Below are 24,105 nucleotides of genomic sequence, written 5' to 3'. Positions count from 1 at the left end.
AAGGAAAAGAGAAAAGTATCTAAGATAAAAAATGTAATTTAATATCCAAAATACTTGAGCATGATATCACCACTGGACCCCCATGATTTTTGAGGTACACCAGTGCTAGAGCACTAGCATTCAATTCCCAAAGTAGTCTGAAAGACAGTGGCGACTTCATAGTTTTTATATTGCTTTTAATTTTCACTGATTACCGTGAGTGAATTATCTAGATGCATCTGGATGCAATTCATACTTGGGTATGTGCAAATTTCATCCATTCAAGTTGCCACTAAACACATATCCCATCATCAACATCTGTTTCACATGCACGGCTCGGCATGTGTTCAACAGCTGAGGACGGCGTGCACAAACAGTGATAAACCAAGTCTTTGCTGGCTTTTATCATCCTCGTACACATCACAGGCGGACTGTGAAAGACGTTCAATCAACAAGCTGATTTGTGGAGATAACTAGAGCACATCTCCATCCCAGCATCTGTTATCAACAAGATGGAAACAACAAGGGACAATAAACCCAGAACATCCCACATGCAAATGCAAAATTAGTCAGAAAGACGTAAACGACGCTATTCTTTTGCTCTGTGCCCATGGGCCGCCACGCTTCAGTGCTGCTGACTGATGCAAACATGCTCAGTTCTGTGATTATATAGGCAGTATTTTAAAGGAAGATGATAATAAATAAAAATTCTGACACTATTTATTCACCCTCATGTCATTCCAAACCTGTAAAATTTGCTCATAGTTTTAACATCATTATTTTTATGTTTAGGTGAACTATTTCTTTAAGGCATCATTAGCATGTTCCAGATGTTCTCTAAATATATATATATAAGGGATGCACAATATTGAAGAAAAATACGATTGCGATAACGCATTATATAATGAGATATTCGATACGATAATGCTTTAAGTGTGTAAAATAAATTAAAATTATGTTTAAAAACTGAAACTGATATAACCAACATACATGTTTCACATTCTTTTTGTGAGATGAAAGCATACCCACAACTTCTGAAAGTGAACAGCTGTGTTTTACTGTAGCATTAGCTCCATAAAAAGTAAGTGTTATTTTAGCGTCAGTGTAAACCAGATGGTTAGGGTTTCAGGTAGGCCTACATAAGGTTTATTTAACAACAGAAATTGGAAAATTAAAAGTAAAAATAAAACACTGCTTAGTCTTTACTGTATATAATGATTCTTTTTAAATGGCTCAAGCTGAAAGGCAAGAGTAACTTAAAAAAGCCCTCATTACAACTGAGATCTGCAGAAGAGCATCTCTGAACGCACAACACGTTGAGCCTTGAAGCAGATGGACAACAGCAGCAGAAGATCATACCGGGGAACACTCCTGTCAGCTAAACAGGGAACTGAAGCGGCAACTCACACAGGCTCACCAAAATTGGACAATAGAAGATTGGAAAAACATTGCCTGGTCTGATGAGTCTTGATTTCTGCTGAGACATTTAGATGGTAGAGTAAGAATTTGGTGTAAACAACATGAAAGCATGAATCCATCCTTCCTTGTATCAACGGTTCAGGCAGGTGGTGGTGTAATGGTGCGGGTGATATGTTACCAGCACCTTGTTAAATTTATACCATGAAGAATTCAGGAAGTTCTGAAGGCAAAAGGGGGTCCAACCCAGTACTAGCAAAGTGTACCTAATAAAGTGGCTGGTGAGGGTATATTATATATACAACTTTACCTTCAGAATAATCTTGAACTTGGCTTGGGTCATGCATCATTCTGAAAGATGTATCTGCCCGATTCTAGCCTTACTGAAGAACCACCAGATCATCACCAATCCTCCACCAAATGACTCCAAGTGTGTGAGAGAGACCGTGGGTTATAGGTCTCTCCAGGTCTCAGTCTAACCTTTAGTATGTATTGTTGGCTCTTCTATGATTAATCGCTTATGATGTTTCTTATTTGTAAGTCGCTTTAGTTTAACAGCACCTGTTAAATCAATGTATGGAAATAAATGGAAAATGACCTCATGACCTCAAATGACCCTTAATGTAAAAAAATTAAACAGCAAATGTGTAAAATTTAAAAAAAAGTTATTTCTACACCATTACAGGCATTTTCTTATTTTGACAGACCACTGACATTCTTGTTGGTGCACTGTAAGGATTACTGGAGTCTTTCTGTCGATTTCAGTCTTTCTACTTAATTTCACATTTAATTCAATGTTTTATCATTTCTTTGTAATTCATTGTGAAATTTACTAGCAAAATCTAAATGAAAATGGTTTCAAAGTAAATCCTACACCTAATTTATTGGACACATATGGTAATTCAGAAAGTTCAGCTCAATAAACACATATATGCAATGCAACTATGGAGAGTCCCATCTTTGTTGTACTCACCCTCGTCATTGAAACAACCAGTGGGACAGGTTTCCACACAGGCGTTCTCCTTTGAGTAGAAATAAAGACCTCTACGGCAAGATCTGCACTCATTCGGTCCACGACCGACACATTTCTCACAGCCTCTGTTACAGCGACGACATCTACGGGCCTCTTCGTCCTCAAAGTAGCCCAGTGGACAGTGACTAACACATGTCCTATGCGGAGGACAAGAGATGAAGAAAAATGAGGGAAGAATAAATCTATTTGGAAATGGGGAAAGCAAAAATAAAATTCTAAACTAATATACTGAGTATTCTCAATATATAGTTGACTATTTTGCTTGAGCACATTTATAAAGTACTATTATGCTATAGAACAATGATATTTTAAGTGGGAAACACTTGTGAGTATTTAAAATTAGTATTTTGAAATACTCATATACCATGACTTTGGACATTTGGACTCATTTGGACATTCTGCCCACAACTATCAATAAAACTAAACTGAAACAGTTTAAATATAACTGTCCTCATTCTAGACGACCGCTTTACCTGCCAGTTTTGAGGCTGCCCAGACTGAAGTGAATGCAGTTGAGGCAATGATCAGCGTCCGGCCCATCGCAGCCCTGATCTCCACATTCATGATGACACGGACCTGAAATTAATGACAAACAAATATATTTCATGTAACTTATATTTGTTATTATTACTAGTTTTTGTTTTTATTATTAACATTCAACTTCTTTTCAGTCCATTATATATACATTAAGTTTGTAATCAGTAAGTTTTTTGAATGAATTAATACTTTAATTTAACATGGATGCATTAAATTGATCAAAAGTGACAGTAAATATATTTATAATGTTAGAACAGATTTCTATTTCAAATTAATTATGGTCTTTTGAACTTTCTATTCATCAAAATTCAGCAAAACTTTTTTTCATCTTGAAAAAATGTATCACTGTTTCCACAGACATATTATGTAGCACAACTGCTTTCAACATTGATAATAGTAAGAAATGTTTCCAGAGCAGCAAATCAGCATATTAGAATTAGTGATGCGAAGTCTGGTTCTTTTCCGAACTGGTTCTTTCGGACAGTTTGTTTAAATAAACCGGTTCACCAGTTATTTTACATCCCCAGGAATGACGTTAATCACACAGTTATGTAATAACGTCAATTCTATCATACCGATGGATAAAAATACACTCAAGAACATTTAAATAAAATAATTTGTATAATCCTCATCATCAAGTTCATTTAAGTTTTCCAACTAAAGCACCCAATACAGGCACTGATGTGCAAACGTGGATGTTTTACATCTAAAAGATATGGGGCCCTATCTTGCACCCAGCGCAATTGACTTTGCACACCGAATGTATCATTCCTATTTTGCACCCGCGCAAAGCGCGCTTTTCCCTCCACAGAAGCACGTCGCTAAACTAGGGAATGAACTTGCGCTCCCTGGGCAGTTCAGCGCAAAAAAGGAGGCGTGTTCCGGCGCAAACGTTCCTTCATGCTATTTTGCAGGTTTAGAAAACAATTGCGCTACTAACCAGGAAAAAATAGTTTAAAGTCAGTGGCGCGTTGCGCATGTTATTCATATGCTATTTTAAGGGCGCATGCTTGGCCATAATCAATGTAGCGTGTGCACAACGCGCATACACTTTGATTCTCTCATCTACACAGAAGCAGCAGTTTTAATTTTTGCAAATCATACATTATTAGATGTATATATATAGATAGATAGATAGATAGATAGATAGATAGATAGATAGATAGATAGATAGATAGATAGATAGATAGATAGATAGATAGACAATTTATTATAAAAGCATACATCTAGGTTACACATTTACCCAAATTATCATACGCCTTTTTAACCGAAGTTAATTTGGGTGTGTTTCTCCATCCCCAACGTCCCTGACGAGAGCGTTGCTCTCCTTGGCTGTGAACCGCTCCTGGCGCGCGCCTGGCAAATCCGCCGTTACAATAGGAATCCGCTTTAGAACAAACGCGCCTGCTCTTAAAGGGAATGTGAGATGACGCTCTGATTGGTTTATTTCACGTTACGCCCAAACCACACCTATGAATAATGAAGCTACTTCAGACCAACCCCTTTTAGATTTGCGCCTGGCACAAGAGTCATTTATCCCGCCGGGAAAATAGCAACAGCACCAAGACCCGCCCACAAAGTTACTTGCGCTTTGACACTTGCGTTTCAGATCGTTAAAATAGGGCCCATGAAGTGAATAAACTAGTCTTCATCAGCTTTTTACAGAAACCATGATCCAGCTCATAAAAACTTAATATATAACCATCATACACAATAGTCAATAGTAAAATTCATTTACATGTTTTGACTGAACAGTTGTTGCATGTTTTAATAAATATGTTGTTTAATATAGCAAGTTACTGTGCATATTTCAGTACATATATTTGTTATTAAATAAACGTACATTTCCCCCAATTCGCCCCCTCATTTATGTCACAGTATCAGCACAGCATCATTTGTCCGAAAGAAACAGTTTGGTTCAGACAGTGCTGTCACACATGCTCAGTATCACCAGCTCATCGGTTCTCAGTATGCCGGATGTGTCCGAAAGAAACCGTTCTCGGTTCAGTGTTCTGGTGATTCGAAAACTGTTGCAACCTATTCTTAGGTGTGTTCGACTTGAAGAGGCCCTGCTCAGACCGATTGGTGTATGACATCAAAGTACATGAGAGCAATTCGAAAGCATACAGAGCCGTCTGCTCTCTAATCTCTCTCGGCGGTACTTTGATGTCATACACCAATCGGTCTGGGCAGGGCCGCTTCAAGTCAGACACACCTCTTGACTCGAGAAGCGCTGTAGCAGTGTGTGTACTGTTTGTTTGTACATGCATGCTCAGTATCAGCAGCTCGAGCTCATCAGTTCTCCCAGCACACCATGTCTTAGTCCGAGTAACTGGAGTAACGAATAATCCGGGATCTTGATTTATTTTGAGTCGGAGTGACTGTCAGGCACATCCGAAAGTGAGAAACTTTAGTAACTGTGGATCAGCGCTGACTCAAGATGCAAACAGTTTAGAACGATTCTGTCTGATTTGGTGAACTGGTTTGGTGAACGATTCGTTCACAAACCAGACATCAATAATTAGAATGATTTCTGAAGGATTATGTGACACTAAAGACTGGAGTAATAATGCAAAAAAAAATTCAGCTTGTTATTTCACCATTTTTACTGTATTTTTGATCAAATAAATGCAGCCTTGGCAAGCATAAGATTACAAATAGAAAAATCTTACCGACCCCAAACTTTTGAACTTGTCTAGGTATTACTGAGAGTACCATTATATTCCTCCTCTTCCTCCTCTTCATGCTCAGGAGCTCCTGGCACAGAATCTGGGGGTTTCAGCTCCTTGCCTGCTGTAGGAATTTCCAGCATCCTGGAACGAGAGTGGTGGGAACCCTGGGTTTGGTAGGGGTGTTCAGACGAGCCGTGAAGGATTAGTGTCCACTCTTTCAGCTTACCTGAGAGAGAAGAAAGAGCAAGAAACGAAAAATAGAAGTCTGTTACGCATTACAATGAATCACATCAATCCTGACGAGAAACAGAGGAAAAAACAACTTTAATCTGTAGCAGGTCTCAAAGAAAGTAAAAAATGTCATTCATTTAAATCAGAAACATACTTGATGCAAGCACAAGAATGCAAACAATTCCAAATAAGCGCACACAAAAAATCATGGACAAAAGTCTGGTACGGCTTATGAGTTTACAATTTCATTAGGATGCTGTTTAAGAAATCAGCTGCCCATTGAAACAGCAAAGTAGTTTACTATGGTTTTAAAGGGGTGGTATAATGCCCCCTTTTACAATATATAAAATAAGTCTCTGTTGTCTCCAGGGTGTGTATGTGAAGTTTTAGCTCAAAATACCCCACAGATAATTTTTTACAGCATGTTAAAATGGTCCCTTTTTGAGGGTCAGTAAAAACGTGTTGTTTCGTGTGTGACCCTTTAAAATGCAAATGAGCTGCTGCTCCCGGCACAGAGGGCGGAGCTTATAAAGCTCTTGTTTGTGTGTTAGCAGCTCCGATTACCTCACGCAGACAAGTACTAAAATGTCAGAAACTGTTCTGTTCCATGTTTAAACTGGAGCCAGACATTGATGGAGAGACTCGAGAAGAAGTGACATGTAGAATGCAACAGGACGTTTCTGAATGGTTAGTTGATGAATTTATGTAGCTGATGTTAACTATGTTCAAGTCTTTGATTAGCATATTCTGTCATGATAATAATCTATAAGTTGCTTGTGTGGAAACTGTTGTAAGATGCCTACTGAGTGACATAATATTGCATTTGTGTTACGTACTGTATTGCATGTGAAAAGACGGATGCGACAGCTTGAGCAGACTAACAAATGCGCTCTGCTAAACAACTCTTCCTCTTCTCAACATGGACTGAATGTTCACGGGGGCGGGGTTTATGTAAATTTTAGGGTTTGTGATGTCACTAACCCGGGAGGAATGTTGTGTAGTCCCTACCAGCTGTTTGTTGTAGTCCTTAAAAAACGATTTCTTTAAAAGCAAATATCTTCCTTTGCTTTGAACTTTGAACGTTGCATAACTTTGGAGATGTTGTGTATGCTCAAACGGCAACATTACATGTTTTAGGATTACACTATGTCTAGACTAGATATGATTGGCATTGCACCACACTGGTTGTCTGCACTGGAAGTACATTCAGTCTGAACTTTATTCCTCCATTCATTCCTTACCCAACACCTCCGGGTTACGCAGCTGAGAGGGCGAGTCGGTTATCTCCAGGGTCCACGTGCCCTCCGCTCTTTCCCCCCAGCAATGCACCGTCATGAACTCCCAGTTCCTGAAGCCCTCGTTGGAGTTATCAAACAATCTGGAAGGCAGAAGAAACAGAGTGGTGAATGTTTTAGAAAGAAGAGGAGAGCAAAAGAGGATAATGAAAATAAGGAAAGTCATCTATCATTTCTGCATCACTGCACATCATTTCCAGTTTTGATCCTTCAGAGGAGGAAGTCTGAACATCCACATATACTAAATAAATGTCTTACTAATATGCAGATGCATACGTCAAATTTTAATTGTATAATTTAAATGTATTCAATTGTAATACATTTTAATTGTTTAAATTTATTAAAATAAATGTAAATTTATTGGTAACACTTTACAATACTATATAAAAATACAACTGTGCATATTAGCTAAGTGTTGGTAAATGTTGAAATTAACAAGATTTAATAAGATTGATCAAATTTATAAATGCTTTAGAAGTATTTTTCCATTGTTAGTTCATGTTAGTTAAATTAACAAAAAATGGAACCTTAGTGTAAAGTGTTAGTAGTTTTTAAATAAACTTGAATGAATTTAACATTTTGCAGTAGTTTTGGCAAGAATTGAGAAGCAGAACCGCTTTATGAATGGTTTTCTGATGCGCACACTGTCCTATCAGAATGGATATGCAAATTAGCCTAACATCATGTTTTTATTTTTTTTTAGGTATCCAATCCAATTAACTGGCTTTCAGTATCAAATTAATGTTTGTGGTTAACGCAAAAAAAAAAAAAAACACACAAAAAGGAAAACAAAAAACAGTTAGACTGAGCATGTTTGATCAATTTAAACCTCAGCCTCTGAAGAAATATCCTTTACTTCAGTCAATTAATTAGTGTGCAAAAAGATCAAAAACAAACGTGCTCCTCGTCATCTAAAACAAAATCACAATCACATGCTGGCGCTGTGCAGCAGGGCTGACTGGGAACGAGTCCATGAGCCTGATTTGTGTTTGCACCTGTGAAGCATGAGTCGACGTCACATCACTGCATCATGGTGATTGAGCAGATGGATGCTTTGGCTCGGTTTGTGTGAGCTCGGAGTAGCTTGTGCGACGTAGTGCTATAAACTTTGCTCAGGTCAGACAGATTATGTTACATCGTAGGTGTATTACTGTAAATACATTTTCCAGTTTGTCTTTACCAACTGAGGGACAAGTCAGAGTCTGTGGTCTGTGGTTGACATTACAGGGATACTCCACCCAAAAATATAAATTCTGTCATCATTTATTCACCCTCATGTTGTTCCAAACCTGTATGACTTACTTTCTTCTGCGGAGCACAGAAGATATTTTGAAGAAATGTTGTTTGGTTTGGAACCAAACAACACTGGATCCCATTGACTTTTATGGAGAAAAAAACAGAAATATCTCAAAATATCTTGTCACATTTCATATAGAGAAATCATATAGAATTGGAACAACATAAGGTAAATGATGACAGAATTTATATATATTTTTATATGCATTTCCCTTTTCCCATGCATGAAAATGTATGATTCATAGACCATTAACTATTTCCCTTGTAAGACTGTAGAAACTGGAAGAACTGGAAGAGAGGGCAACTCTCAAAGGAAATTAACATTTGAACTCACTCGTGCACCATTCGAGACGCAAGTCTCACCTCAGAATCATCCTATTCTACATTTCTTTCCCTCTTCCCCCATTCCTTCTCTCTCATGCTGAGATCACCAAAATTCACCCAAGAATCAATATAGTTTAATGTGAATAATTATCATACAGTATTACACATGTTTGGTATCATTTGAAATGTCTACCTTACTAAATGTCTTTGTAAAAGGTACAAAGGTCTCATTCCCAAAGAAGTAAAACAAAAGGTAATAAAGTTAGAGTTTAGAAATAAATTGCACACAAAGGAGGATGGGTCTTCCAGGCAAATGGCCTCTCAAAAGGTGTAAACTCTGAATGCAAATTCCCATTGTTAACAAATGTTTCTGTCTATATAATGAAATACAACAAGAGGCTCAGGGCGATTCTGTAACCCAGACCAGCCCGTGATGTGAAGTGTATGCAAAACACGTTGCATCATGTATTTTTAATGTCAAAGTTTGCATCTTCTCTCTTTATTCCAGAGCATTTGATGTTTTGTATCTATTATCTTTGAACTGATTATGAAATTGGCATGATACATTTACCTAACATGATAAATTGTAAAAATTAGATTTTATTCTAACTGACATTATTTTCAGTAAAGAGTTAAAAGGAATGGTCAAACATTCGCTCACATTTGATGATGCACAGATATCATTAAACCCTTTTCATTTATGGAGTCAGATGAAATAACGAGGTAATACATATGAAAAAATATATTTCATTTAATCAAACTACTTTGCCACGCGCAAAAACCTTCACCCGTATATTTGGAGACCGTCAATTTGGACCGATAGTTGGTCGTACACCCTTAAATAAATAAATAAAATCCAAACCTACTTTTCAGCCTTAAGTGTAAAACATAATAATTACATCCATTCCACAATATGCACAAATTCCTTTTTATGTACGTATATATACTGCACATACATACACACTGTAAGAAAAGAATCAGAAAAAATGGTTTGCCAGGACATTATCCATTAAATTAATGGACATTTAATTTAACCCTAAAACCAAACACAATGTGATGTGTAATTCAATATATGGGCAAAACACCTGTGAAAAACTGAAAAATAAACAAAACCTACAGGAGGAACCGCAATTATTCATTCAATTAACCGGCATTCAATTATTTAACTATTGGTATGGTTTTTGGAAAAAATGCATTACCTTTAACAGTAACCAAAAACAATGACTAAAAGCTATTAGGTTCACAGGGTAATAGGTTCATAGGCATAGCTAATATCCTATGGGGCCTGGGTGATGTCAGCAGAAAAGGTAAGTCATACAGTAGCATGAATACAAACTATGAATACAAGCCCTATCAACTTCGAGTGTCTACAGAACGAGCCAATGAACGTTGGCGTGCGTGAATCGCGTCACGCGCCCCGCCCCGCCGCGCGGGTATAAACAGGAAGCGGGCGCACGCACACATTGTTTTTCGCTGAGGAGCCGAGATTTGTGACGGCCATGCAGCGATGATCAGCAACGGTGGCGACGGGACGTTACGTCTCCCGTTCCCTCCTTCAGGGAACGAGGGTTACATCAGTAACCAAGACGTTCCCTTTCAGTCGCTCACGTTCGACGTAACGTCGACGTGACGACGTAATTGGGATCCCATGGAAAACGCCACGGTTGCTGCCACATCCAGCGCCCAACGCAAGACTCTCAGACCCCCACTCCACTAGGAGTGTCGCTTCTTCCTGGGCGCTGGCTCACGGCGCCTCGCTGACAGACATCTGTAGAGCTGCGGGCTGGCCGACACCTAACACGTTCGCTAGGTTTTATAGCTTACGTGTTGAGCCGGTTTCTTCCTGTGTGCTCGCTTCTACTAGCCGGTAACACCGAAGTTCCCGCTCTAGTGTCGGCTTGCCCAACAGCTGGGGCGGAAGATCTGCGTAGAGGGAGTTCAACTGCTGTTCCATTATACCCCACACAGCGGAACTCTTGGATAACACTGGGAAAGCGTACCTCTCCAGGGGAAAGAACGCTGCAGAGCCACATCCTGCCCGAAGGGAGGTAACATGTGGAGAATACACATATGGACTGGCCGAAGGGGCAGTGCGACATATGGAATGTCACTGGGGTGGCTCCACCCGAAGGGGGAGACACACCGGACAGTGACGGCAGAGCAGACTCTGCCAAGGGAAGACACGGGCTCACCGCAGGGAACTGGTCGTGGAAGAATACACATATGGGATCGCCGCAGGGATCACCACATATGGAACCCAGCCTAGCACAAGTTACACAAGCATACGAGCACTAGGCCTGGCGTCGGACGCTCCGCAACGTCCGACTGCCGAAGGGGTGCGGAGGAACTCACAGGGTTCGCCAATGGGGAACTCGACTGGAGTAAAAAGCGCACGTATCCGTTCCTAGGAAGGGAGTGGCGCAGCAAGCCGACACTAGAGCGGGAACTTCGGTGTTACCGGCTAGTAGAAGCGAGCACACAGGAAGAAACCGGCTCAACACGTAAGCTATAAAACCTAGCGAACGTGTTAGGTGTCGGCCAGCCCGCAGCTCTACAGATGTCTGTCAGCGAGGCGCCGTGAGCCAGCGCCCAGGAAGAAGCGACACTCCTAGTGGAGTGGGCTTTCAACCCAGGCGGGCAGGGCACGCCTTGGGCTTCGTAAGCCAAGGCGATGGCATCCACTATCCAGTGGGCCATCCTCTGCTTGGAGACAGCCTTCCCTTTCTGCTGGCCTCCGTAACAGACGAAGAGCTGATCTGAGGTCCTGAGGCTTTGCGTTCTGTCCACGTACAGACGCAGAGCGCAAACGGGACAGAGAAAAGCCAGGGCTGGGTCTGCCTCCTCCGAAGGCAGCGCTTGCAGGTTCACTACCTGGTCCCGGAAGGGAGTGGTAGGAACCTTGGGCACGTATCCGGGCCGGGGTCTCAGGATGACGTGAGAGTTATCCGGGCCGAATTCTAGGCACGATTCGTCGACCGAAAATGCATGCAGGTCCCCTACCCTCTTGATAGAGGCCAATGCAACCAGGAGTACAGTCTTACAGGACAGAATTTTTAACTCAGCTGATTGCAGAGGCTCAAAGGGTGGTCTCTGAAGTGCCGAAAGGACCAGAGACAAGTCCCAAGAGGGTATAGAGAGTGGGCGAGGAGGATTCAGTCTCCTCGCTCCCCTCAGGAACCTGACGATCAGGTCATGCTTCCCCAAAGACTTACCATCAACAGCATCGTGATGTGCGGCAATAGCGGCAACATACACTTTAAGGGTGGAGGGAGACAGCCTTCGCTCCAGCCCTTCTTGCAGGAAGGAAAGCACGGCTCTGATCGAGCAAGATCGGGGGTTCTCCTCGTGAGAGGAGCACCAGTCAACGAACAGGTTCCACTTCAACGCATAGAGGCGCCTCGTAGAGGGGGCTCTAGCGGAAGTGATGGTGTCAACTACCGCAGGGGGTAGGTCACCTAGAACCTCCGCGTCCCGTCCAGGGACCAGACATGGAGTTTCCAGAGGTCTGGACGCGGGTGCCATAAGGTGCCCCGTCTCTGAGAGAGCAGGTCTTCTCTCAGAGGAATGGGCCAGGGAGGGGCTGTCGCGAGGAGCACTAGTTCCGGGAACCAGGTCCGGTTGGGCCAATACGGCGCAACTAACAAGACCTGCTCCTCGTCCTCCCTGACTTTGCACAAGGTCTGTGCAAGAAGGCTCACTGGGGGAAACGCATACTTGCGAAGGCCCCGGGGCCAGCTGTGTGCCAGAGCATCCGTGCCGAGGGTCCCCTCGGTCAGAGAATAGAACAACTGGCAATGAGACGTGTCCGGGGCGGCAAACAGATCTACCTGAGCGGTCCCGAAGCGCCTGAAAATCAGCTGGACCACCTGGGGATGGAGTCGCCATTCTTCCGGTAGCACCTGCTGCCGTGAGAGCTCGTCGGCTGCACGGTTGAGCAGGCCTGGAATGTAAATGGCACGAAGCGACCTCAGATGCTTCTGACTCCAGAGGAGGAGATGGCGGGCGAGTTGTGACATGCGGCGGGAACGTAGACCACCTTGGCGGTTGATGTACGCAACGGTCGCAGTGCTGTCCGTACGGACCAGTACGTGCTTGCCTAGTAGCAGCGTTTTGAAACGGCTCAGTGCAAGACGTACTGCTAACAACTCGAGGCAGTTGATGTGCCAATGCAGTTGAGGCCCCGTCCACAGACCTGAAGCTGCATGCCCGTTGTACGTGGCCCCCCAGCCGGTGGTAGAGGCATCCGTGGAGACCACAGAGTGCCTGGACACTTGTTCCAGGGGAACATCTGCCCGCAGGAAGGAAGGGTCCGACCACAAGCTGAGAGTTTGGCGACAGTGCGGAGTCACTTGGACCCGGCACGAGCCGCTCTGCCACGCCCATCTCGGGACTCGATCGTGGAGCCAGTGTTGGAGCGGCCTCATATGAAGCAATCCGAGCGGCGTAACCGCGGCTGCAGATGCCATATGCCCCAGGAGCCTCTGAAACAGTTTCAGTGGTGCCGCTGTTCTGCGTCTGAGCGTGCTCACGCAGTTCAACACTGACTGGACACGGGCCTTGGTGAGGCGCGCTGTCATGTTGATCGAGTCCAACTCCATACCAAGAAAAGAGATCCTCTGCCCGGGGGTGAGTTTGCTCTTTTCCCAGTTGACCCGAAGCCCTAGGTGGCTGAGGTGACTGAGCACCATGTCCCTGTGTTCGCACAACTGCTCTCTCGACTGGGCCAGAATAAGCCAGTCGTCGAGGTAGTTGAGGATGCGAACACCACGCTCGCACATGGGAGCAATGGCCGCCTCCGCGACTTTCGTGAAGACGCGGGGCGACAGGGCCAGCCCGAAGGGTAAGACCTTGTACTGATATGCCCGTCCCTCGAACGCAAAGCGGAGAAACGGTCTGTGTCGAGGGAGAATCGAGACATGAAAGTACGCGTCCTTCAGGTCGATCGCTGCAAACCAATCTTGGGGACGGATGCATTTGAAAATGCGTTTCTGCGTAAGCATCTTGAACGGTAGCCTGTGAAGGGACCGGTTCAGGACGCGCAGGTCCAAGATTGGTCGTAACCCACCACCTTTCTTGGGTACAATGAAGTACGGGCTGTAGAAGCCGGTCTTCATATCGGCTGGAGGGACCGGCTCGATCGCGTCCTTCGCCAGTAGGACTGCGATCTCTGCCCTGAGCACAGGGGCATTGTCCGCCAGAACACGGGTGAACAGGATGCCCTTGAAAGCAGGGGGGCGCCGGGCGAACTGAATCGCATAGCCGAGTCTGATGGTACGGATGAGCCAGCGAGACAGGCTGGGAAGCGTTAACCAGGCTCCCAGAGACCGAGCAAGCGGGACTAACGGCACCACAGACGTACCCGGGGTGGGGCAGCGCGGCGGAATGCAGGGACCCGACTCGGACGGCACAGCGGCCCGAAGTGGGGTCTGAGTGTGTGGTGCAGCACATACCTGCTTCCGTCGAAGGGCAGAGTGAGTGTGAGGAGGCGAGAGCACGTCCGGAACACAGCCACTGCTGCTCACTGGCGATGAAAGAGGGGCTCGGGAGTGACAAGGCATGGCGGCGTCGTCGACTGCCAAGCGCGCCCTCTTGGGGCCCAGAGGTTTCAGAAATTGCTCTTTTTTTGAAAATGTGGGTACCACTGACCCGTGGGTCAGTGGCGGAACAAAAAGAAAAGGAAACAAAAGATTCTCCGCCCGGCCCTCCACCGGGGGAAGGAGTGGCGCCTTCGCCATCTCCTGAAGAGCAACTTGATCCACCTCCGGGCCGCCCGTCTCAGGGTCGTTTGCACCGTCGCTTGCCTCCTGGTTTGGCAGCGGCCTGGACGGGCGGGGTCGGCTTCCTACGGCTTGCTCCGCGCTGAGGCCTGGATGGTTGCTGCTGCTGCTGGGGCTTAGCGGGAGCGGAGGACGCCGCAGAAGGCCGACCTCGGCGACGAGTAGACGGAGGGTCTGCGGCCGACGGACGGGTGGGAGCAGCAGCGGTCCGCCGGGGCAGGATGTGCCGGATGGCCTCCGTCTGCTTCTGTGCGGCCGAGAACTGTTGGGCAAAGCTCTCGACCGCGTCGCCGAACAACCCAACCTGGGAAAGAGGGGCATCCAGGAACCGATATTTATCGGTGTCCCTCATATCCGCCAGGTTGAGCCAAAGGTGGCGCTCCTGGACCACCAAGGTGGACATCGCCTGACCGACAGAACGTGCGGTTTCCTTCGTCGCCCGGAGGGCGAGGTCGGTTGCCACACGGAGCTCCCGGAGGAGCTCTGGGTCAGAACCACCCTCGTTCATGTCCATGAGCGCCTGGGCCTGGTGGACCTGCAAGAGCGCCATGGCATGGAGGGCGGAAGCAGCCTGTCCACAGGCCTTGTAAGCCTTCGCCGTTAGACCGGACGAAAACTTACAGGCCTTGGACGGGAGGCGTGGATTACCCCGCCAAGAGGAAGCGGACGCCGGACACAGCTGCATCGCGACGGCCCGCTCCACCGGGGGGATATCCACATACCCCTTAGCTGCCCCGCCGTCGAGGGTGGCGAGGGGTGAGGAGCCACTAGAACGGCTTCGGGCACTATACGGTGCCTTCCACGTCATAGAAAGCTCCTCATGCACTTCCGGAAAGAAAGGTACCGGGGCGGCGCACTGAGAACCAGCACGGCCCGCCCCGAGAAACGAATCGTCCAACCGAGAAGGTTCGGGACGTGGTGGAGGATTCCACGCAAGCCCGACCTTCTCGGCGGCCCGGGAAAGCATAGCAGTCCATTCTGGATCCGGCTCGGACAACGCTACACACCCCGAGGGGGGCAACGCAGCCGAGTCGTCATTTCCAGAGGACAGCTCCCCCTCCGATGCTGCGATCGACATCTGGTCATCAGCCGGAGCCCCAAAGGAAACGGTTGGCCGTTCCGGAGAAGGACCAAGACGTTCACTAAGGAGCCCCAATGGCGACAGCGCTTGTGAGGCGTGAGGGGCCCGCGGAGGATGACTCGACGGGGAAGCCCTCACGGTAATCCTCAGATCACCCTGGTCATGCACCGAAGTAGGTCTACTCTGCGGGGCAGAATAGACACTAGATCGGGGCATAGGCGAGGGGACTGCACCTCCCTTGAGGTAAGCGAGTCTCGATCTAAGCGCTGCGATAGTCATATTCCCGCAATGGGAACATGAACTATCCACAAAAGCTGCCTCAGCGTGTTGAATGCCCAAACACGAGAGGCAACTGCTGTGGCCATCTGCTGGCGCCAGGGAACGACGGCATCCAGAAACGCACAAGCGGAATGACATCTTGAAAAAGACGCAGGGTCACGCTTGTGTTGCTCTTTTAGTAAAAATAAAAAAGGTTGAAAAAATACTCTCTCAGTGCTGAGGCACCCAGGGGTAGCCGCGGTGTGAATAAACACACAAGGAAACGCCCACCGAACCGACACACACACACACAAACACAGAACAATAGTGCTGTGAAAACAGCAGTTTGTGAGCTGCAATGCTCGCGGCCACCGCTGATCGCGCCGTCACACCAACACTGTAGGCAGAGAGTAGATCTCTTTGAAGTCTTCAAGGGCTGAATCTCTTTGTAGACAGAAGTCTCACGAAAGCTCGGCTCCGAAGTGAAAGACAATGTGTGCGTGCGCCCGCTTCCTGTTTATACCCGTGCGGCGGGGCGGGGCGCGTGACGCGATTCACGCACGCCAACGTTCATTGGCTCGTTCTGTAGACACTCGAAGTTGATAGGGCTCCCTGAAGTGATCCCAATTACGTCGTCACGTCGACGTTACGTCGAACGTGAGCGACTGAAAGGGAACACTTCTTCCCCTTGAGCTGTCCACAAGCACAATCACACTACTAATGAGAGCTTTGCAAAACAGCCATTTCTGAGCTTGGCCCTTTCAAGGCCCTTGTTAACAGACTTGGACAGTATTTCGCTTATTACATCTGCGTCTTTCTTCTCCCACCACCAAGTCGAGGCGGTGTGCGCTTTAAGGAGATGGTAAATCTGAACTGCATTTGGCTCTGGCAGCGTGCATGTTGAATAAACGAGATGAAGGGAGGTCCCGACCACAGCATCCCTCTCTAACCGGAGCGATAATTCAAGGCAAATGTCTTTCCTGGCAATTCGCAGGCGTCATTTGGACGACACTCCATCAACTCTACAATTCGACTCTTAGCACTGAAAGCCCAGGGTGAGAGAGCAGGAGAGCGGATCGACTCCTGGCCATTAATAAATACTCTCCAAACGCGGGAAGCCCCATTAGGCTGTCATGTCTGTTATCACAAAAGCAGATGCTCTGCGGGAGATGTTTGTGCAGGGGAGGATTCTGACAGGTCTTCAGTCTCCATGCGGTAAATAAGATGTGGGGCGTCAAAACAATAAGCTTTCTGAGAACAATTGAGAACTGAGGGACTTTCACATAGACAAACTAGAGTGACAGACATTGTTACGGACAGTGGCATTTTATTTGTCCAAACATTTTTGGCATTTCATGTCTGAAGAGCCACGTTTCCCATAATAACAATTTTGTTTTGTTTCCGGCTTATGCTGAAATGCTTTATTTTATGTATTTGATTTTAGTCACATTCTTGGCAATGTCTGATTAGCCACATTTCCCCCAATAAAAGTTGTGTAATTTTCTCCAAAACCAAGAAAAAAAAACTATGCAAGATTTAAAATAATAATAATAATAGTAATAAATAAATAGAGTGCATTCAGAGTATTTAGCACACAAGTAGTTAGACCTCTTAATTTTTTTCACATTTTGTTTTGTTGCAGCCTTGGTGAAATGCTTCAAATTATTTTATATAGATTTGATTGTAGTAACATTTTTTGCATTTAATGTCTGAAGACCCACATTTTCCATAATAAACGTTGTGTAATACCCTCCAAAAACAAGAAAAAAAAACAATGTAAGATTTAAAATAATAAAAATAGTAATCGCAGAATATTTGATTTTATTGACATTTTTGTTAAATGTTCTGGTCGTGTGTTGTGATGCCACTGTAAAAATCTGCATCCTGAAGCAAAAGCAGCTGAGAACGAGCGATTTGGATTGTGTGAGAGCTTTATTCGTGAGGGCTATGAGAATGAGTCTCAGGATCATAACCATGCGGTGAAAACTGCTAAGAGAATACTGAAGCAGAGAGCAGAGAGATTTGGAGAGCACAGAGCGTCAAGGCCAACAGAGAGGATATCAAACTGCTGTGTGATCGACAGGATGAAGCTTCCTGTGTGACAGAAACCAGAGCAGCCAGATCAAAGCCCGTCAGCCCATGTGGACCCCTTTAGAATACACTATGCTAAAAGTAAGATATTAACATGTTAGTGTGCATGTGTTTGTATGAGGGACACTCAAGTTCCAGGAAACTAGAAGTAGTTAATTGTCACATGACATGAAGGGAAATTTTTTCATTTTACATTTTTATCATTTAATTACTTAATAGCTTTTCATTAAACTCACAAACCCCCTGCAGTTCCATCATGAACCCCAGTCTGGGGAAACCCTGACGTAATGTATTAATGTACTTCATGTAGTTGATAACAAAGAATGGAACATATTTTGTTTCTCTTTGTATTTTTATATCAATATGGTACAAGATTATCCTGTGAAATCATGTGAAACGAGTTAAGGGCCGTACACACAGGGACGAATATCGGCACGCGTTATTCGCCAGTGTTTTTCAATGCGTTTTTTGTGTTCACACCCAAGCGATTTTCGCTGACGATGAGCCGAGTGAACATGCAAATTCATTCCCTGACATTAGATGGCGCTTAATACCACTCCATAACAGTTCTCTTTTATCAAGATTTTAGTAGTCGCTGTCGCGTTTGTCATATAGTTATTTATGTTCCGACACCAACGAGACCAGCAGCTCTACATTCATCTTGCATTGCATCTTCCTCGTCTTATTTCTTCCCGGCAGTGTTTAGACGCTACTCTGCGTATATATCTTCTTCGCCATTACGTATTGTGCTCGGCAAGACCGTTTTGTGTTTGAGCGCCCCCAAGTTGTGTTTTACTGTAACTTCAGAAGCTCCAGGCACGTGAGCAAAAGCACCAATCTCATTGGTCGGATAGTTTTTGACGTGGCGCGTCAAACCAAAAAAACGAACCCGAGGCGTTTTTTAAAAAATGACGCTTTTACGCGTGCCGTTTTTCGCGTCGGTGTGCACACTCACATTGGCGCCCTTTGTTTAGTCACGAGGCGTTAAACGTCGGCGAATATCGCGCGGGAAATTCGTCCCGGTGTGAACAGGCCTTTAGGTTAAATATAATCAAAAAGTAGTCAGATTATAAATATATATGTAGTGCTAAATGTGTAAATGTAATGTATTACGTTACTAACTACTATTTTTGTCATGTAATTTGGAATCAGTAAACGACTACAATTTGTAAGCAATCTACTTGGTACTGCAACGCCCTGGTGGTTGGTGGATTATGTAAGATATCAAAATCTTCCATCATTTCCTGTCCTCTCCACAATCCAGTCAATAAAAAGTGGCAAAAAGGACAAAATAGTGATGCATAACTTGCACTAAAATTATAAATTCAGCTGTATATACATGTTTTAGAGTGTTTCGTCGTAAGTGAGCATCACCTCTGACCCAGTAGTTGTGATCGCGTCCCTGAGGGTGATATGAGGTTGATCTCCAGGTCTCCTCTGCGAGGGTGGACGATGAGGACTCGCACCACCACATGCTCCAAGAACACCACATGCTGATCGGCCTGTTCGCTGCAACCTGTGGTCGACATGCTGGCGTTCAGTTTCTGATCTGCTCGAATGTACCTGCAAGAGGACCCAAGGGAGTCAGTGGAGAACAGGTCAGAATCTAAAACACAGATCTGAATTCATCATGAGAGAAAATACGAAATGAAGTTTAAAAAACTGTCAGGTTATATTTGACAATATAGTATAAATGGTTACTGATTTTTAAAAGATTCTACAAAGCTTTTAGAAACCTGACATCAACTAAAAGTGGATAGAAGAAATCCGAAAAGGCGCATGAACGTGCATATATATTTAGTTAAAATATATATTTAGTTAACTGACAGGTTAAATGATAAACAATAAACTGGATAATTTATTTGTTTTTTAGAAACCTGATATCATATGTGAAGGGCAGACGCTAATATTTTTTAAAAGGAGAGCGTAAAATATAAAGTAAATGGTAATTTATTCTGTCGAAAAGGTCAAATAATACCATAAACGTACCATAAACATAGTCCTTACAACTTTTGCACCATATGAGCTCTATTGTAGCCACTTGATGATACTTTTATGGTGCATTTTTGTTCATTTATACAGTTTGGCAATAAACATCCACTTTCAATGTAGAAAATGCATTTTAGTGTATTTCTTTGTGACGTAAATGACGGCTGCTTTGTGTAACCACTTGCTTAAAAGGTAAAAACTCCCAGTTTTCCCAGCTGTCCTTAAGTATTACAGGGGTAAAGACACTCACATTATGCAACGACAGAGACAAAATGCCTCTTAACATGATTAATGGCTGAACTTAAGACCGAGCAGTGTGTTCTGAGGACAACTGGCCTTCTGGGAAAGTCCTGCCTCCTTTGAGTCATTGTCAAAAACCACATGACTTTATTTACATCTTTTGCTGTAGGATTTACACTCTTTCAGTGAACAAAGTGTCACTGCTATAATAAAGTCATGTCAGGTCATAAACACTACCACAATATCCTAATTATCAATTTTAATCTCAGTTAAGACTGAATTTGCAAGTTTCGTGGCGCTTCTGACGGCACTGTACTAATTTGTTTTTTTGTGCATTTTGTGACTACTGGTTTAAGAAGTGACAGGTTTGTATGACTAAACTACATGTTTCATAATCCTTTGTGCACCTAGAGCATCACACACCTAATGTGGATCGTTAAGCTGAAAAAAGCAATAGAGAAATTTTAAATGGCCTGACCTGATCAGTTTATTTCAACCTAAATCATTTAAATCACATAGTAAGCATCAGAGTATCTGTATTACACATATCCTTCCCCTTAATAATGTGAAAAAAAGAAGAATAAAAAACAACACAAATTGACATTCACAATTCCGTTTCGTGGCTCATTAAGCTACAGGATCATCTTTTCGGTCAGTCCAGAAGCTCATTTTGTTTATTAAAGCCTTTTTTTTTCTTGCGAGCAACACCGTTTCAACGGTTTTATTATAGCAACTGTGCCGTTTTATGGTTCTGCTGATAAACAACACCGCACAGATGGCAACAAAATTAGTCACTTGAGGTCTGAGCCATTATTTAGCACAGGTTCAGTAGCAGTATCACCCCAGTAATACTCTAGGTGGAGATTGCGCTATAGCCTCGTTTCAATCTTGTGAATGACATTCAAAGGAAAATGTGCCTAAAATGGAAGGCTGTGTCCCTTCAATTTACTGTAACATGACGGCTTGTGGTGAAATTTGAGGGGAACTTCAAGCTCCCTGCCCCTGAGCTGAAACCTGGGGGGAAACAGCATCCATGTGGAGACCAGGCATTTCCCTGGGTTCAGATAAATCTTTAAATACACATATGTGTGTGTGCGTGCGTGTGTGTGTGTGTGTGTGTGCGTGTACAATTATTTTTTGAATTTACCCTAAATTTATTTTAACCTTAGAAATACATTTTGTAATATACAGCTTAAACAATTTATTAAAAAATTTTCAAAATATATTTAATTAAGTCATGCTGTACAGTTCTGTTCAGTATTAACAAACTATATATAAATTAAACAGCTATTTATAAAATCATAATAGAAAAAAAACGTAAAATTTAAAAAAATGAAATGTTGCCATGGCAACTAACTGAAACAATAAATTTAAGTGGAAGTATTAAAATAGCTCAAAGTAAAAAAATAACAAATTATGGCTAAATAGAAACAAAAGAACTAAATTACTATTTAGGCACTTAAAATTAAAACGTAAAATGGAAATATAAAAATAAAAGCCAATTAAAAATAAATATGTTAATAATACTGAAATAACACTGGCTGTTTACAGCATTTATTATAAATGAAAAAAAATGGACACCAAGATTCCTGCATATAAAGCAATAATTGGTTCGACCGGACAACTCATCCGAGAGAAAAGTGTAAGCAAACCATCTAATCATCAAGCACAGCACCACTGTTTACAGGGTTGAGGAGTAACAGAATACATGTAACGGCGTTACGTAATCAGGATGCAAAAATCTAATTTTTTTGTATTTTTTTTAATAGTAAAAAACTATTACAATAGTTTCACTTAAAACTAAATAAATTTGTATTTTGACATAATAACGCTATATTGTCAGTAGTGAAGCACAGATCGCAGTTATATCCTTGGATTCTGCGGATAATCCGTGGGTCGGGGGGCCAAGTAATAGAAAAATAACATTTCAATTAATAGCGAGTGGGTCACAGGTCGACGAGAGATAAATCATTATTGTGCTGATTTTAATAAAGACACGGAACTCTCATTTCACGGTAAAACGCAACAAACGTCCTTCACTCTTTTACTTTCGTTTTCAACAACAACATATATATTCAGGGAAAAACAATAAAGAAAAACATATGCTAGAGCACCTCCTAGTTTTATAATTTGCAGACTTTCATTAAGCTATGCAGTTGCAGGATCCACTTGTTTAAGCAGCAATGTAGGCAAAACTGATCCGAGAGAAATTTCAAAGAGGAGAATTAAAAACAAAAAAGAAAGGAAAGAAAAGTACAGTGTAGGAGCATTTTACTCAAATTGTTAACCAGGACGAATCAAATGATAGGTGTGTGATGCGTAACGGCTGTGAAATATGTGAAGCAACGCTGCATATATGACAATAAACTCATAAGCTAAATATTAATTTAAAAGCAACCTACTTCAGTGTAATATGTTACCATAGTATCATGATTAACACTGAGAATAATTGTAATGTGAAGCATGCGTAGTGGTGCTCACGTGAACAGCGTCGGAGACTCTTTTCTGTGTGTGTTCACTACTCACTGCTGTGTGTGGGTGTGCACTTGGATGAGAGAAATGCAGAACACAAATTCCGAGTATGGGACGTCACGTCACTTGGAGGAATCCAAATGTAATCAGATTACATTACAATATTGTGGTACTTTTTAAGTCATTTGTAATTGTAACGTAACCCTCCCAACTCTGATCGTTTATGGCATACAGCCATTACATTTTTCACTTCATAGATCCAAAGGAATGAGACTGTAAATCGGTAGATGACATCCCCATCAAACGAAATTCTAAGCATGGCCAAAGCACCAGCTAATTCCCTCTCGATAGCCATCCGAGCGTGAGATGCTATATATAAATCCCAATCTATGATCAATTTCGATGACTGCAGCCGTCATGCACACACACAACACTGCACACAGACTCGCTGTGTTTTGAAGCAGTAGACGAATTAAAGATTTGATGGTTTAAAAAGAGAGCCGGGTCAACAGGGGACTGGGGTGGACATCGTGATCCTGGATTTTCGCTCTGCATCCTTCATTAGCAAATCAATTTGAATGCAAAAATCAATCTCATGATTCCCTTCAATGAAATTTGCTATTCAATGCTATGAGGCACAAAATCAATAACATATTTTAGGGGATAGATGTGGTGGAGCTAAAAATGTGTGTCAGCTGTTAACATATAATCTTAGATAATTAAAAATATAAAATATAAAATGATTTTTATATTTTTACCTTTTGCCAAAATGTATTTTAACATTAGAAATGTACATTTTGTATTTTAAAAATATATTTCGCGAAGTCACGCTGTATGTACAGTGTTGTAATTGTTAACTAAAACTAAAACTATTAATAATAGTTTTCGTTAATTGAAATAAAGCTGGAATAAAATGAAATAAAAAATATTTAATCTTAAAATAAAATATTTAAACTTAAAAGCTTAATTGAAAATTTAAACGTTAGCCTTGGGAACACACTGAAATTAAATATTAAATATATTAAATATAAATATAGTTGAAGTATTAATATTACTAAAAATTAAATTAAATAATAAAGCTAAATCAAATAATAAAAAAAATAACAAAAAATCCATAACATTTTTATTTTTAAAAATTGCAGCAAGTCACACATAAGAGTGCTAACCGCAATAAAACAATGGATATTTTGCATTTGATTAATTTAATAACAGGATTTCAGGGAATAGATGTGGGGAAGCTAAAAATGTGTTAGACAGGACAATGTTTTACTCTACACCTTGCGTGTCCTTTTACATCACAACTGCTGCCATAGGGGCAACGCTCTCTGAGAAACAGCCGCAAACAAAAAGCATGACATCTTCACAACACAAACACAATTTAATGAGGGTGGACTTTTCATTTATTCTTTATTGC

At 42.9% G+C, this 24,105-nt stretch overlaps 1 protein-coding gene across 5 annotated transcripts in view; it reads right to left on the bottom strand.

Moving 5' to 3' along the window:
• The window catches only part of pcsk6 (proprotein convertase subtilisin/kexin type 6), an 81,083-nt gene that overhangs the window by 13,578 nt on the left and 43,400 nt on the right, over nt 1–24,105 (bottom strand). For 3 of the 5 annotated variants that reach the window (XM_081359253.1, XM_081359251.1, XM_081359254.1), the window contains exons 12-16: nt 19,365–19,553; nt 7,110–7,246; nt 5,681–5,863; nt 2,902–3,004; nt 2,369–2,565 (exon numbers count right to left, since the gene is read on the bottom strand). In XM_081359253.1, coding sequence (XP_081215379.1) covers nt 2,369–2,565; nt 2,902–3,004; nt 5,681–5,863; nt 7,110–7,246; nt 19,365–19,553 — 809 coding nt within the window. Of the gene's footprint in view, nt 1–2,368; nt 2,611–2,901; nt 3,005–5,680; nt 5,864–7,109; nt 7,247–19,364; nt 19,554–24,105 lie in introns of all 5 variants that reach the window. The other 2 variants (XM_081359252.1, XM_081359250.1) reach the window with 1 other exon arrangement.

This window comes from Scardinius erythrophthalmus, assembly GCF_964197995.2.
Source record: "Scardinius erythrophthalmus genome assembly, chromosome: 2".
NCBI classification, from domain to species: domain Eukaryota; kingdom Metazoa; phylum Chordata; class Actinopteri; order Cypriniformes; family Leuciscidae; genus Scardinius; species Scardinius erythrophthalmus.
Note: the sequence above shows the minus strand (reverse complement) of the source record. Positions and strands in the feature narration are given on the sequence as shown.